This window comes from Oreochromis aureus, linkage group 14 (assembly GCF_013358895.1).
Source record: "Oreochromis aureus strain Israel breed Guangdong linkage group 14, ZZ_aureus, whole genome shotgun sequence".
Classification (NCBI taxonomy): domain Eukaryota; kingdom Metazoa; phylum Chordata; class Actinopteri; order Cichliformes; family Cichlidae; genus Oreochromis; species Oreochromis aureus.
Genome location: NC_052955.1, coordinates 8258531 through 8275201, shown reverse-complemented (window position 1 = coordinate 8275201; position 16671 = coordinate 8258531). Strand labels below are relative to the sequence as shown.

The 16671-nt window shown below is 39.4% G+C and overlaps 1 protein-coding gene across 1 annotated transcript; it reads left to right on the top strand.

Annotated features, from left to right (window-relative positions):
- Positions 1-21: 21 nt before the first annotated feature.
- LOC116329266 (protein FAM181B) lies at positions 22-5455 on the top strand. The gene has a single exon (XM_039622425.1). The coding sequence runs from the start codon at positions 3789-3791 to the stop codon at positions 4749-4751; it is 963 nt and encodes a 320-aa protein (XP_039478359.1). The 5' UTR covers positions 22-3788; the 3' UTR covers positions 4752-5455.
- The last annotated feature ends 11216 nt before the right edge of the window (positions 5456-16671 follow it).

The window sequence follows — 16671 nt, the reverse complement described above, 5'->3', positions numbered from 1 at the left end:
TCACATGTTCCTCTTTTGGTTTCCGTTTATTGCAAATTTAGAGTCTTTTAGTTTTTTGTCAGTTAGCCGTGGTTATTATTCAGGCGTCTCTTAAAGTTATTGTAATATGCAGATTAAAAAGTCTCAGAGGAAAACTTTGGCACCAAATGCAAAGCCAAGGCATTTTTGAAGGCTTTCACTGCACTTGGTGTAATATGAAGCTTAATCTGTTTGCTGTTCACAGGAGGACACTGCCTTCCCTGCATTTTATCATTTTCTCGATACGCTGGAATTCCCAAATAACACTGCTTCTAATGAAACCGATTAAAAAGCTCCAGATTTACTGTCGTCTAAGCCTTCATATTATGTTTTGAGCACTTACAGATGCGCTGTTGCCGAGCACACCCTTTGTCATATTTTAGATAGGCTGGGGACTTTAACTTGCATTTCCAGCTCTCAAGAACAATTGCACGTGCTTGAGATTTAATAAAAACCCAATCGGAGGAGGCCAATAAAGTGAGTGGTGGGAGATTATTGCAGTTTTGCCTGCTGACCTTACCCCTGCAGACCAACCTGTGGGATTCCCCTCGACACGCATTAATTCACTGGCTGCCATTAAAGCACTAAATTGTGGCACCAAGGCAGCCTGTAGACTCTGGTTTGTCCCCCCTGCAAGTAATATTATTAATACAATTCCTGTGGTGCCAGAGTAGTTGAGAAAGGTTGATGGAAGGTTAAGAGTGAGGCGGTGAGTAGTTGCAGGAATCAGTTGGGATCCAAGAAGCTTTCTGTACTTCTGTGAACTGGCTTTTTACTTTCTTCTTCTTTTTTTAAATGTCAAGATAAAAGACTCAAATGTCATGAAAAAACTAAGACTAAACTCCACCGCCACTAATGAAAACATGTCATCCTGATTTGTAATTTTCTTTGAACTACTCTCTCCAATACTTTTTTTTAAAAACCTCTTCTTTTAAAGCAAAAGCCCCTGACATGACATGACCTTGTGATGCAGATGGGAAACATGTCCTGCACTGGTATGTGGGTTGATTTTCAACCAGGAGACACAAAGCCTGACTTTTCAGTGTTTTGTCACAGGCTTGACTGAATTTCAGACGCCTCGGTAGAAAGAAACATGGCTAAACATGGGGGAGGATGGGGTCTCAGCCACTAAATGCTCTCCTTAAACTTTTCTCAGGACTTTGAGGGGTCATTAATTTTGCCAGCATTTTCTACGTCTCTGACACTGGCCATCAATCAGAGCTGTTTTAAGTATTCAGTCAACCCCAAATTCTGACTATGTCCCTGCTCAGACAGGGACCACACACCAGTAGGAAGAGATTAAGCCTGTGCATGTCACATCACGTTGTAGTGAGCACCTCACTCCCTTGGGGTTGGGTGCTGCTGAATAAGTAAATTCCCAGAAGCCCAGAGGGTGTGTTGGTAATGTTTAACAATATCTCAGCAATACGGAACAACTTGCGTGTTTTAGGAAATTTATCTTCCTCCCATATTAAATATCAGTGGTTTAATAATTTGTCTCTAAATCTTGGTATATTAAAGGACTCTAACAAATAATGTACATTTGTAAAAGTCTGTAGGAATCAAAGCGTCACTCGTTTTCTCAGTATATATATATTTACACACACACATACACACACGTATAACTTTTTGAGCTGCTCTGCTCCAGCCCCATCCCCTCTCGACCTCTCAGCCTTTATTCAACAATAGAAACTTGTTTCCGGGATCTGTGCGTCAGGCTCTGTCATGTGAATGACCCACCAGCACAAAAGCCAAGACCCCCCGACTTGGAAAAAAAGGGGGATATAGCTGCCATGACTGTGATGATGTCACTTTGCCAAAACTGTGCCGTTAGCAAAGAGAGGAGGCAAAATCGGCTTGGGCAGGCATTAAAAGCCCCTGCACTGAATGCATGAGATGCCCTGATAGGGCTGCAGCTGTTTTCCTCCTGTTTTTAATATAAATGTAAACTTTTTTGGGCATTTATTTTGAAACATTTATGGAAACAGATGAAATTTCACATGCACTTCACAAGTTCTTGTTTTTTTCACATAATTAGCAGTTGTATAAATAGTAAGATAGTCTTTGTTTTGTATCCACCTGCTGTTCTAATATTTTTTTCTTCTAGATTTGTGTTGTGTGGCTACAGATAATTAGTGCTATCAGTATCACTGGCCCTTTTCTCCCTGGAATTACCATAAGAAAGAATTTGCCACCACTTTAGACTTTTTCATGTTTCAAAAACCCTAATGAGTCACCGCTTCACCTCAAAAGGATCTTCTGAAAGAGGAAGGATCTTCACTTGTTACCTTTTCAGTTATGCGCCTCCAGCGTCACTTCAAATAATTAATGAAGCTTTAAAGTGATTCAAGGATGTGCCAGATAGAAACTGCTGCATTGCCTTGTAAACTGAAATACGGGAAAATATAAGCAGGGTGAAAAAGTGTCTGCCAATTTGATCACTCCAAAAGAAAAAAAAAATTCCACTTAAATTCTGATAAGTGCTGGCAACTTAACAATCTGGCTCTTGGACACATCCTCCATTGTATTCACTGCTGGCCAAGAAACTTCCTGTAAATACGTTATTGTTTACAACAGAAGTTTCATACCCAGGATTTCTTAAGGTCAACATTTCTTCTGGCACACTAAGCCTGAACTGCACTTTATTCCCCTTTAATTTAACAGCTCCGGCAGCTTTTCTAGTTAAATCGACTGTTCATTATTGAGACCCATTTTACGAAGGGGCTGTGAGGTGCAATTTAATGAATCTCTGGCACAAAGCTCCCTTTCAGTGCTGCGCGAAGAATAGAGGCTATTTAGACCCTGTAGGGCTTTATGTCAAAGGCAGCCCATAATAGTTGTCAGGCCAGGGCAGAAATTCCCACTGGCCTGGGAATGCACTAGAAATCAACTTTTGCCATGAGCAGATTAAGACACAAGCAAGCAGTTGGGAAGATTCTCCCATATAGTGGCATCTGTTTAGATGCTAAGATTTTCCCACAGACAAAAAACCCCCAAAAACTTTCCCTGTACTGTAACGTTGTGATGTGCTAGTTTTGTTTGTCCCTGTGCCTAAATGAAAATTAAGATTATAAGTACATTTTAATTTGGGTATCCACACAGGAAACAAAAATGTAGGTATATTTTTACTTTTTTATTTTAGTCTTCAGAGACAGACGAGAGGAACGTGTGAACAATGGTGTCGGCTAGTTGAGGATTTGAAAGATATTTACATTTTTTCTTTTTTGGGGGGTTTAAGCGTAATTTGTTTGATAGTCATGAACGTAACAAAGGAGGATATTGTTGTTTAAGTCTAACAGAGATCATTTTGTATTACATTTTTGCCTCCATACTCTATCCACCATGATTTTTTTCCTTCTCACTGTAACAGTAATATCCTCGAGTTTCATTAAAGCTTTTTTGGTTCAGAGCACACACAAACAGTTAAACTAGAGGGGGAGAGTTCTGACAGAGGTTATTGTCCTCGGCTCAGCAGGGAATTTCAGACAAATCCCTCTTAGATGCAGGTGGTCGGGCACAAGCAAAGAGTTAAGTCCTGCGGTCCCATTGCCCCTCCTCTTTGATGTTCTGACATCATTTGTCCAGCCCCCCGAAAGATCTCCTTACTTTCCTCAGAGCTCGTCACTTCTACTCTGGAATGTTTACAGGAACTTCATGAGCAGCATCAGGACCAAGTTTTTATCAGAGGAAAAAGGGCATGCTGTGAAGAAATTTTGGGTTCAAGGATCACAGTGGATGCCACAGGTGTAGCTGCTGGGCTCAACAGAGTAATGGCTGTTCAGACTGCAATCATGAACCCTCAGTTCATGAATTTCTGCTTCCCTGGCTCTGTGATGGAGTATGATGTGGAAAAAAGTCTTGATGGAAGTCTCCTGGGTGAGACAGAAAATGATGAGGACTACAAAGAGACGACGAGGGATTTGTTGAGTTTCATAGACTCAGCCTCCAGCAATATCAAGCTAGCTCTGGACAAGCCAGTGAAATCTAAAAGGAAAGTCAACCACCGGAAGTATCTGCAAAAGCAGATCAAAAGGTGCACTGGCATTATAACACCAGGAAACGCTGCAGAGGCCCCAGTAAAAAGACAGGGTTCTCCACTGACTCAGCCAAGCACTTTGCAGAGCAAAACTCTACCTAAGCGTGATGGTGTTCAGGCCAACTTGCAGAGCAAAAGCTTGGCAGCTCTCTTCAGCCCTGTGAAGGATATAAGGGGTGAGAAACCCAAGAAACCACCGCTGAGGCATCGCAACCTGCCCCCTTCTTTCTTTACCGAGCCTGCTAATTGCTCCAAAGTCAGTTCAACATCTGGGATGACGCTGAAGGACTTGGAGCGAGGCAATCCCGAGGCTGCAGAGTTCTTTGAGCTCTTGGGGCCTGATTACAGCAACATGGTCAGTGATCAGGATATTTATCAAGGCATGCCTCTCCGGGTGCAGCCAGAGTTGGGAGGGCCAGATCCTGCTTCCTACGATACTCATCATTTAGTTGGTGGTCTCCTCTACTCTGAACCCTGGACTAGCTGCTCAGGACCCTCTAAAAAAGTAGGGGAGAGTCTGCGTACAGGCCCAGCCCAGCCTCCTGTCTACTGTCAGTCTGAGGGTGCTACGGGGCCCATAGAAGACAATGCGCTGTGCACTTTAGCCTTTCCAAACTTCTTCGCAGACTGCCCCATACCTCAGGTCACCTACGATTTAACTGGTGGTTATAACAGAGCTAATTATTCATCTCTATGAGAGGCTGACAATTCTTTTGGCTTATAATATGCAGATAATTATGTTTAACAGTAGTTTATCATATCAGGTTTGTTGTGAAAGCAGTGTTGCAACTGGAAAACATCTAGTATCATCCCTACTCAACAAAGTGTGTCATGCAATTACTTCCGGAAAAAAAGTAACTGGCTACCAAGTGCTTCTTTCACTCATAGTTTTTCCACTTGTGATAAAAAGCTTCACACATGTATATGATTGCGTCTCTCTCAGGCAATTTATATTGCAATCGATGAAAATGCATTTGATTCTGGCTATGCTATTGCTTTAGTTAAGATTGTCCACTTGAGGATGTGCAAATCAAACTACAGATTATAACATTTATATATTTTACAAAAATAATCACACAAGCAGCACAAATACTTGTTGGTTTAGTCCACAAAGCATCTCTTTTTGTTTTTTATATCATAGGACTGTTTGACAAAACAAATGGAGCACTTTTCCTGCTAGTAACATTTCTGTGCAGCAACATAAAAGGGACTACTAATTTTAATTTTAATTTTAATTTTCAAACAGTAATGTCTGATGCCGTGTTTGCTTGATGAAGTTTTATAGCTCTGAAGTTATTTTCAGCTGGAAGAATTTCACTTGTGCCCTTTTGTCTGTGGAAAAGCCTTTAATGTATCTAGCTATTGTAATAAGAGGAAATAAAGCTGGCCTTTATTACCGTGTCTGGTTGTGTTCATTGTGGAAGGCGAGGTTTAATTATCATGAAGAAATGAGGATACAAAGCAGAAACCGTCCATGACTGAAGGTGTGTGTTTGTAAAATATAACAGAGTTAATCTGTGTAAAAATACACACACTTTGCTGCATGGTACATTTTTACAATTCTTGTGGGGCAGATGCTTGGAAAAACTATGTGCTACATTTTGGTAGCAGAAAATAATAAAAACCTATGAAAAGCTTCACTTTACCTTTTCGATTTAAGTTCTTAACTTTTCAGTAAAGACAATTACTAAACATGTAACATTCATTACTTTGCACTACCACTGCACTGGAACATTAGGCGGTAAATACTGTCATTTTGCCCATATGTTTAGGTTAAGTTGACTGGCGATTTAATCTTGAAACCCTTTAAAGCATAACCTTTGCACAGGAGGTCTCTGGAGATTTGAATGGCAGAATCCTCTTAATGGTATACAGCGTTACCTCCCTCTGCTGGCTGCTAAAGGTTCATTCATTTGCATTCTAACGTCGAACCTCATCTTGGCCCAGACATTTGTCTTGAAGTATCACTCTAGAGTCTGCATGAAATGACAGGGAATGAAACAAAACAAGACTTAATATGAAATTGTGTCATGAAAAGTGGTGATTTTGAGGGTCCGGTAAACCATAGCGGAACTCTAGGGTCTGCAAACCTGAGCATTCTTTAATAGAACTTGAACATCCTTGTTGTTCTGGGGTCACAAATACTAGAGACAGAACTGCAATTACTCAAGATTGTTTTCGAGGACCCAATAAAAGTTTTGCTGTGACATTGAGGCACTTCGGTGCAAGGCGAGAGATGAATTTGAAGTCAAGGAAAGTTCTTAAACTTTTTTCTTTACTCATTTTGCCCCCATATTTTTTAATCACAATTAGTGATTTATTTTTACTTCAGTAACCTAACCATGCACAATCTGTCTCAGCTCTGGTCGCTGTCACACTCTTTACATGTACACACATGTAAAAGCTATTCACCTCTTGGCAGCTCAGATCGAGTACAAGTTTTGGACACAATTAACCCCAGTTTACTGACCACAGTGGACTCATTTTCTCAATTTTCAAAATCAAAAATATGTCTTCGGTCTGTAAGCAGGTATTTAACAAGTGCACTAGATGGCAGTATTGTTCTGTTAAAAAACCAGTGTCCACCACTCCCATCCAGACACCAATGATATATGGCATTATGAATGTAATTCTAGCCTCTTATGCTGAGTTGTTCTGCACACACCTGCTCATAAAATGAATCTGTCATGATTTAGTAAGTTGCACGGGAATGAATAGTTGTAAAGTAATTTTTCAATATCTTGGTCTTTTTTCATTTTTGGTTTAAAAGAATCTTCACTCACCACCAATAAGATGCTGTAAGCATAAACAGTTATGGTGCATATATCCATTGTAATGCACCCTCTACTATGAAGCTAATATTGTCTGCCAGTCTTTTGTTTTACCTCCTGCCAGTTGGGTTTATTGGAAACTGGTCAACATTACCCCCTGCCATACGCGGGGAAAAACAATATCTGGCAACTTGCAATACAGCAAACTATGCTCACAGAAGGCATATGGATTTTCTGTCCCTGAGTTAACATCAACTGATACATTCAGATTAGGCCCCTCTGCTGATGGAGCCACTGCTGAAAGCCTCGCTTTCATTTGTGGCACACAGGAGTAGCAATGTTTGTCAAAGGGATTAACAAGATCTGTGTTAGTTCTGACCTGAATACCAAGAGGCAGATATCTTGGTAAACGAAATAACAATCAGCAGATTATCTAGCATGGCGTGTGATGTCCTTTAATGCAAAAAGGAAAAAACAAAAATACAGGAGCTCATAATGTCAAGTGCATGCACACATATAAACTCAACAGAATCTGTACTGAAGCAAACACTACTGCAGAACTTCAATTTCCAGTGTGCACAATAACGTCTGTGCAACACTGGAAATTGAGAATCTACTTCCATGTTTGCCCTCTCACTGACCTTTCACAGCTTGTCCTCGTGTCTTGTTAACACCACAAGGCTGAAAGCACTGTGCAAGATGATATTCACGAGCCTTTTTTACCCCTCTCCATGACAACTTTTGTCACTCACAGAATAACCGTTGCATGTTTACAACCGAGGGCAAATAAATACTATAATAGTAAGACTTTCCATGTAGGTTGCTGAAGCATCACCATTATCTTAAACTAATTTTAAGTTTTACAAATTATATAAAAAAATGTTGGATGAAATTAACTGAGAATCACTCCTGGAATCAGGTTATAGCTCATTTGCTTGTAAAGATTACATATTTATTTGACATTTCTCTCAGATACAAAGTACTATATCTTTAAAAGCCAATCTGTATTTCAATGTCAACAAGTGCCTTTCTATTACGAGTACAGAGAGCCACTGATGTATTCATTCTTCCAAAGATTTCCTCTCTAAGTCTTCAAATAGATCTTTTGCCTGCAACAAACTGAACTTTGAATCCTTAAATTTGGAAATGCTTTTTTATCACAAAGCATGTTGTAGGCTGCTTCCCATCTTTTCAAGGGCATCATGCTGCAAGTTCTTTAAGGACTGTAAACAAGGTCAGTGCTGAGAGATCTCTTCACAGTACGCCCTGCAGTTCTCACATCTTATTTTGCAAGTGCTCAACCAGCGGGAGCAGTTAGAATTACAATCAGAATCAGGTTTATGTACACATACGAGGAGTGCCAATCAAGAAATGGAGGGTAACTAGTGTTTATGCAAATAAACACAAATAAAAATACATCTACCGAAGAAGACAAGTGATCAGTTAACATTCATTTTAACTCATGGGAAATCCCTGCCTGACCCCCCTTTTTGTCCATGTTGTAAGATTAAACAAAACAGTGGTTTGCTTTCAGCACAGTATATTTATTTCCATATGCATGTCATGTCTCACCGCTTTCCATTTAAGTCTGCATTCATTTTCAGTAGCTATGACGCACTGTTTTCTACCTCGAGGGCGTTGTGGGTATGCTTGCTTACATCTCTGTGTTTTTGTCAGTGTGATAACAATTGCAAGCTGTGCAGCTGACAAAAGTCTTGGCTAGATTAAAGACAATACTGCCTCAAAATTCTTCATCGCCAGCAGATGCTACTCATATTGACAGACAAAACTCTCACACTGATGAATATCAATCAAAAATCAACTCCCTGCTCAGATGACAGATTTTGATATCTGCTGCTGCTGTTTTGACCTTTCACTTAAAACCTGGGCTGTCAAGAGGCTGCAGAAAAGCCAAATGATAGCGTCACTTTAGTAAATGCAATTATGGCTTGGCGTTTTTTCTCATGTCTTAATAATTAACACAGAGTAAACACAAAATATTGCACTACTGATTAACTCCATATATAGTATACACACACACATACACATATATGTGTGTGTGTGTCACTTGTTGAGTCCCTTTCACATTGAACAACCCATCCATCCATCTAAGTCGGGTCACGCTTGGGGGAGCTAAGTATCCATAGCATGTTTTAGCCAAGCAATTTCCTCAGGTTTCCCCACTCATAGTTGGTCACGCTCCATCAGAGTCACAGCTAGAGATTTTGTGGCTCTTGACAACAGCTAAACAGAAGCTTTAATACAATGAATATCCTGGGTATTTTCCAGGGGCCTGTCCAGCTCTTGGCCCCCTGAATTATTCAAGGTATATGTGTCTGTGGTCAGTAAACACTTACTGATGTCACCCTTGTTGCGTCAGTTTCTGCTCCTGTATTTCAGTCACTATTCAAAGCATCAGATGACAGGTTAAAAGAAAAAAGAAAAAAAGATGTGGCTGTACCTTAGATTATATTACTGACTGGAAATCAAGAAAACCTTCTTGGTGTTGTCATACCACATACTCTGTTTGATGGGTCAAGACTCATCACTTTGACTTTGCGCAAAATCTTTGACTTCATAACCAAGTTGAAGATTAGAAGGATGCCACAATGTGAACACCAGCAGCACATTGTTATTTTATAACCCAAACTGGGCGAATGCTCCCTGCTGTGTACTAGCTTCCCAAACTTTCTTAATTTCCTGTCTTTGATAATTGCAAACAGGAGAAGCAGCAGGGTGTAACTACTGGGCTACTCCAACACCACCTCAGGAGACACGGTCATTAGCCATTTCCAAATACTCCAAACACATTTTGACAGGTTTGGCATATTCCCGTAGCCATCTCATCATTTTCCTCCGGGTAAAAAGCATGCCCATGCACCGTTAACAGGAATAATAAACGCAAAGTTTGATAACTGCTGTAATTGCTCTTAATGAGGAGAAATACAGACTCCTTCTAAACTAAATAAGACATTCACTTTAAATTGATGTACGATTGCTCCGAATGACTTCAAAGACAGACAGCAGGGCAGCAGCTAGAGTAAAGATAGCTTCAAACGTACAAACAATTAGCTATGTTGCTTTTAAAACAGCTGTCCAAAGCAACTAGACTCTGTGTGTTGCCTCACCCAAGTGTTCCCAGATAAAACAAATCACAATTGGTTATTTATTTACTTGTCTGTTTGTTTTATTTCTCTGATGTTCTCCAGCACTGTGCAGCAGAGGTTGGTGTTAACTGTATGAAAATGAATTGAGGTGGCAGTCGATGTTCAGCAGCTCTGTGTAAATAAAATTCCATGTAGATACAGCAACAGCATGAGCTGTGAAGTGTCTTTACTGACATTGTTTACGTGATGGGCTGGCTCTATATGTTCTGTTACTTCCTAACAAAGGGGGGGAAAAATGAGCAAAACAGAAACAACACTGTTTATACTAATGTTAATGAAATGTTTTCATGCTTAATTATCGTCTTTTGGGGCAATTTGAAATCCAGACATCAGCACAAAGCAGGAATGACAAACTGATTTGGCACAATGACCAATATCTAGTGGTCAAAACGTGATTACAGCTATAAAGTTATTTGGTAATAGTAGGTAATTCCTCTGCGGCCTTGTTATTAATACTCAGAGCTTCTCAGCAATAAAAAGACCACTCGTTATAATTGGCAAAATGGCAAAATTAACAGAATTAGCTGTGAGACTCTGCAAGCTGTCACTTACCCTGCAGCCATGTTTAGTTTTTACTCTGAAATGCAGTCCATTTGTTGTTGTGTCCAACACCTTAGAGCACAGAACAAAGAAAAAACAACAACAACTGTGTTTTATGCCATTATTATCCCTTTACTGGCTTTAAGTAGCAGATTTGAAAAACAAAGTTGTTGCATAACACCTCTGTTGAAGGCTGGATATGTATAGCCCTCTGTGGTAATGCAATGTAGCCAAGTCTGTCATTGCACAAGGCACGATAACACTTCTTTGTGCAAATTCTGCTTGTCTTCATGCAAAGTGCGAACGTGAGTAACATTCTCGCCTCAAAATAGATGTTACTTTGTGAAATCATCAAAACTGACTGCCAACAAGGCCCACAGAGCTGTTCAGTTATTGAGTTGTAGCATGTCTAACTGCCTCGGAGAAATAATCTCTCCAACTTATGACTCTTAACATCCTCTAAAAGAAAATTTCTTTCTGGCTACTGTCATGTGCAAATGGTCAAAGATGTTAGGTTGAGAGTACATTGTTTGGGCTCCCTGTATCACACTGAGGACATGCTCTGATCTGAAGATATAAATGATATGCCTATCATCCTAAGGAGAGCAAGTTGTATTATACCACCTGCACATCCCTTGAGAAGCATAATAATCTTTAAAAGCAGAGACAATCCCATTACCTGTCACAGATTTATTCCCTCATAATTGCCAGAGCCTTCCCTTTGGGAGGAATAGGGGGTGAAGGACAGCGGACTCACTGATACCAGACTTATCTTCGGGAAAAATCTAGGGGACATCTATTTTAGTCTTGTCATTCCCATAGCATGGTTTGGCTGTTCTCAAAACCTTGAAAAAGGATTTTTGGTATAAAACACTGCTGCAATAACACCCATGCATCAAACCTCAAGACTTTATACTTTCAACAGTCGCCACACTACAGCAGGACTCCATTCAAAGGCTGTTTCCTTGTATTTGTGTCATTGTTGATGGTATACTTGCACATAAACCACTACGTTGGACACTGATGTGTCACTCCATACCCCGCCACCCACTGGTGGTTTAATGTTACTATAGATGTATGATGTGTGCCATTGAAATTATTGTTATTTAACCCTGTTATGCATGAATTATGACAACCTCAATCAGGATTTTTTTCTTAAGTATTTTTATTCATCTGTTCATGTCTAAAAATGAATAAAAATACTTAAGAAAAAAATCCTGATTGAGGTTGTCATAATTCATGCATGAAAGGGTTAGCCTAAAACTTAAAAATGTAAAGGCTTAATTCCCTGGACAATACAAAGTTTACAATCTTTGCATGTCCATATCCATGAAATTTGATAACAAGTTGGACAACAGGCCAAGAAAAACTGAGTTTTTGTACAGAGCAAGACATTAGACCTGATTAATCTGTTAAATTTACACCAACAAGATTCTTTTTGGTATTTTTGAATTGAAAAGATATAATAGAAAGCGTTAAATGAGTGCTAAAATGATGTGTAATGTTGGTAACGGCTATCTATCTACCAGTTGCCACTCAATGGCTGTCCAGCTACCAAATTATCCATTTAGTGAACCATTCACTGGGAGCAGGCTGAGCAAATAGTCTTGACTAAGCAGATGTGGTTAACAAAGGTTGTCAAAGCAAATCACTTTTGTTCACACTTTTCAAGAGCAGCAAAAAAAGGAAAAAAAGCACCTCTGTGAGCTGACCTGAGAGACTCTCTGTCACCAAAGATCACACGGTCCATACAGTTGTTTGTTCTGCTCCCGCTGCTCCGTTTGTCCAGCTTTATCTCCAAGCCAACCCAATTACAGAGCATCAAAATACCTTGGGTCTTCTTGTCCACTAAATGGCTCCGGGTTTTTCTTTCTTCCCTTGACAATAAATAAATAAATAAATAAATAAATAAACAAGCCACGAATCAACTGAAGCAAAAAGGTACTGCAAGCTGGTGAAAACTGAACATAATCATCAAAAGCCTCCAATACTGGTACGCATTATAGCGGGTTCTGTCTTTTTCACAACAATGCAAATGTCTTAAATTAACGAATCAATTGACAGTATTGTAGTAGCATAAATCATTCAGAACCAGCCAGCATAAATCATATTCCAGCTCGTTATTGTTCTTTCATGTTATGACAGTTTCTCTCTCTCCTGCTCTCTCTCTTTTTTTCTTTGAGCCCCTCATTTGTTTAGATGATCTGACTAATGTCCAAGAAATTGTTCTGTCCAGGCGTGTGCTTGGATGAGAGGACTTTGTTTGCTTGCCAGGTATTTGTTGTGCATCTGGGTGCAGGTAGAGCGCTGCGATTCTGTGAATGATGGCATGGCCCTGTTTTTAATGAACTGTTTATCTGCTGTTTGGTTGCTGGAAATGTTTGATGTTTGCCTATGGAGAGACAGTGACGGCGAGAGAGCGAGAGCGAGAGCGAGAACTCCTTCTTGTGACACGTTGTTGTGTCTCATTTGAAATGCGCACATTTCTGTAAACTTTAAAAGTGCAATAAAAAGATGAAAGCGGAATGAGCTCAAATAATTTATAGGATTTATAAGAATTTGGAGACAACAACTCGCAGGGTATCAAATGTTGTTTCAATTTCCTTTGTGATCTCCCTCGTAAGATCTTTCATCTCTCGGTATGACGCATAACAGTTCCTTCAGGAAAGTACGACCAAATTTACCGATCCTTCAGGAAAAATCAGGTCACTGCAACAGCCACAAATATGGTAGTAATAGGATATTTCCAGTTTAGTGGTGAAGAACATAATTTACACTGTTAAACACATTTTAGAAATTAGGCAATTTAGTCCAACAATTTAGAAGCAAACATAAAAAAAAACCTCAGCTTTGAATAATGAGTTTGAGTGTGTTTTTGTAATTTGGGCATGTGTTACAGCTGCAGGAAAGACTTCACTTTTCTTGACCATTGTCAGTAGATATTTTACTCCAACTTAAGGCGAATGGTTTAGTAGAGACTGAAGTTACACAACAAGCTTTTATGATATTCGGGACTATAATTTCCATCTGCTTAGGCCCTGCTTTAAAATCAAATCTTTAAATGAGGCTTAAACAGCTGTTGTCTGAAGTGCGCCTGATGCAATGAACTTTTCATCCAAGATCACAAGGAATAGATTATTCCTTATTAGCAAGTTGGCCAAAGTCATTCCTATAAGTTAGTTTTCCATCAGTTCTGACAACATTTAGATATCCAATAAGCTTGTGCAGAGATTTTGCTCTGTTTGTATCATATAAAGGTAACAATGTGTCTTCCGTGTACTCGGTAACATTTACCCAATCACTATTTCCATGCAGTCAGTGATAAAGCAATGAAATTATACAGACACCATGCCTCTTTATGTCCTTGTTCACGTTTGTGATATGCTAATGTATGCATATCAAGGGTCCATTAGCATCTCTGTCCCATGAGATATGTCTGCATCTACTGATTGTATTTCTGGGGCCAGAAAATTCATATAGACAAGCTGAATTTTTTTCTCTTTTTTCCCTCGTCTGGTAAATTGTTCCATTAGCCTTCCGCCGAAAAATAATTCTAGGCTTTCCAAATACCAGCCTATTCTCCAGCGATATCAATAATTATTACTAGTTTCCGACAACACAATTACATGTTGGAAAGACGTGCTTCTAAGTGCTCTGTGCTGTGGAATACAGATCGCAAGAGAATCTATTTTGTCTGTGACGCTTGTGTGTGTGCCTCTCTGTGTGTCTATGTGTGTGAAAAAATGAAATTAACAGCATTTATCTTATTTCTGTTTTCAGCAGAAAAATCTAACAAGTAGAATTTCTTCCTGAAGCAGGAATGCATGTGCATGATCACATCCTCTCAGAAGTTCGCAAATATCTCAAACTTTCACTGAAACCGTGCTGGCTTGCATCTCCAAAGCAGATGTTTGTAATAGGTGAAATCCTCTCGAGCAGCTGCATTCAATACTGGTTCATTGGCCATACAAAGACAAATGACTAACAGCTGTTTGACTAGCTGCACTCACATTCTCTACAGGTGAATTTTCATGTTTTACTGTACACCTCTTCTTTGTTGTACACTCTACTATCTAACCCCCACAATATGCTCACTCAGAGCACACAAGCCAACAAGATTAGCTGTATGTTATTATACATGTTATTATACATACTCTTTTTCTGTGTAGAGGTTTCATGTTTTCCCTTTTCTTAGTTTTCGTCTGTGTGCCCTGACTGCCCTGATTGGCCTAAATGTAGGGGCGGGAATGTTGATTGTCTGTCTCTTCAGCCCTGCAATAGCCTGGTGATCGAATCAAGGTGTACCCTGCCAACTGACCAATATCAGCTGGGATAGACGGTAGCCCCTCATAACCTATTGCAGGATAAAGCGAGTGTAACTTAGTGGGTCATCCCACTGTTTTACCTCTTGCTATAATGCCTGCACTCTGTGGAAAATGGTACAGTTATGCACAGCTTTGTAGCTTATGTCAAGCCAACTACTTCACATGAACCTGTGCACTAAGTTCAAGGTGTGATGATTGGCTGTAAAAGTAAACGTAAGGATTGATTTGCATGCGCTGCAGCAAAATGATGGACTCATCAATAAACCTCCAACCCCAACCTGTTAATGAGTCAAATATTTAATCAAATTGGAGCTCCAATCAATAGATTCTGATCCTCAACATGAGGACTCATTAATGTGTTCTATTGACATTAACACCGACATGCAAATCTGCATACAAACAATGCCACATTCACGCTGCTTCGGTCAAGGTCTACCTGCTGGTTTCCTAGTGAAATATTCACATGCAGAGCAATGCATTTTACAAAACATACAACTGCAAAAGCCATTCTCATAATGGAAAACAGTTGTTTTTTTATTTTTATCTACATAATAGCAGTCTTTTTTTAATAGTAATCTCTTCTCATTAAGTATTCTACAGCATTTTAACTTCATGTAAGCTCTAATTCTATCAATCAGGACAAATATCATCAGTATGAGTGTAGTCTTCTGTGACCTTTTCAGACTGCGTTATGATAGTGAACACAGTGAGAAGGTCAGCGTGTGTCCTCTTTGTTCAGAGGAGGAAGCATAGCACAGTGTGAGCTGCTCTAATTTAAGATATTAGAGCGAAAGCTGAGGAATGTGTCGATGCGGAAAAGCTCACATAAACGAGCACACAGCAGCCAGTCCACAGTGGCATATTTATCGAGCATTTTCACCTATCGCGTGTTAGTTGAGGCGCATAGGTGTGAGTTATACTGTAAATGTCAAAGGATAATTGTACTGCATTGTCTGCTCTGTGGGCAGACTGCAAATAAATAAATAAATAAAACATATCTTGATATTAATATTTCTTATTGTAGAAATCTGCTTGTTCTGAGCTGGCATAAGTCACAAAAGATCAAGCAATTATCATGTCTCAGGTATTGTGACTGATTTAGTTCAACTAATTGAACTCACAAGTTTAATGTAAGACTTTATCATGTCTTGGCTTAAAGCAAACAAATGGAAAATATGTATATTTATAACATTTCCAGGTAAACAACAAGGTAAATAATTCACTGAGAATTTGTGCTTTTTTCTTTAAAACAAACCATCTCATTAATAAGCTAAACACTGACTCCAACAGAAATTTTTCTGACTCCCCAACTGAACTCTAACACCAAATTATGAGTTCTTTCTGCCTTCATAAATATATATTTGCCCACAGCATCTCTATCCACGGAACAAACTGAGAGCTCTGACTCACCTAAGCTACTTAATTCTAGTCAGGTAAGGCTGAACTTAAAACAACCCCAGCTTTGACTTTATTAATTAATTTCCTGGGGACTTTTTATTGATTGCAAAACAGTGGCTGAATAGAGCTGCTGGTGCATGTTAAGGGTAAATATAATACAAATATGAAGAGAAGAGCCGTGGGCTGCTGAAACGAATTTCAATTTGTCTGTCTATCGCTGATAGACGCAGAAACAAAGTGGCATAACAGCTCGAGAGTTTGATCATAAAATAATACACAAAGGTAAAAAGGACTGCATGATGGTTTTTGTTTACAATGTTTGTTGTTATGAACTAGGCAGTCAGTCCCAATGTGAATTAAAAGAAGTGGAGGAAAACTACTTGCCACGGGACGAATCTTTTTTAAATAATTTAACA

Bases quoted from the DNA above. Each gene is read 5' to 3' on its own strand.
- LOC116329266 (XM_039622425.1), top strand. From the start codon at position 3,789: ATGGCTGTTCAGACTGCAATCATGAACCCTCAGTTCATGAATTTCTGC.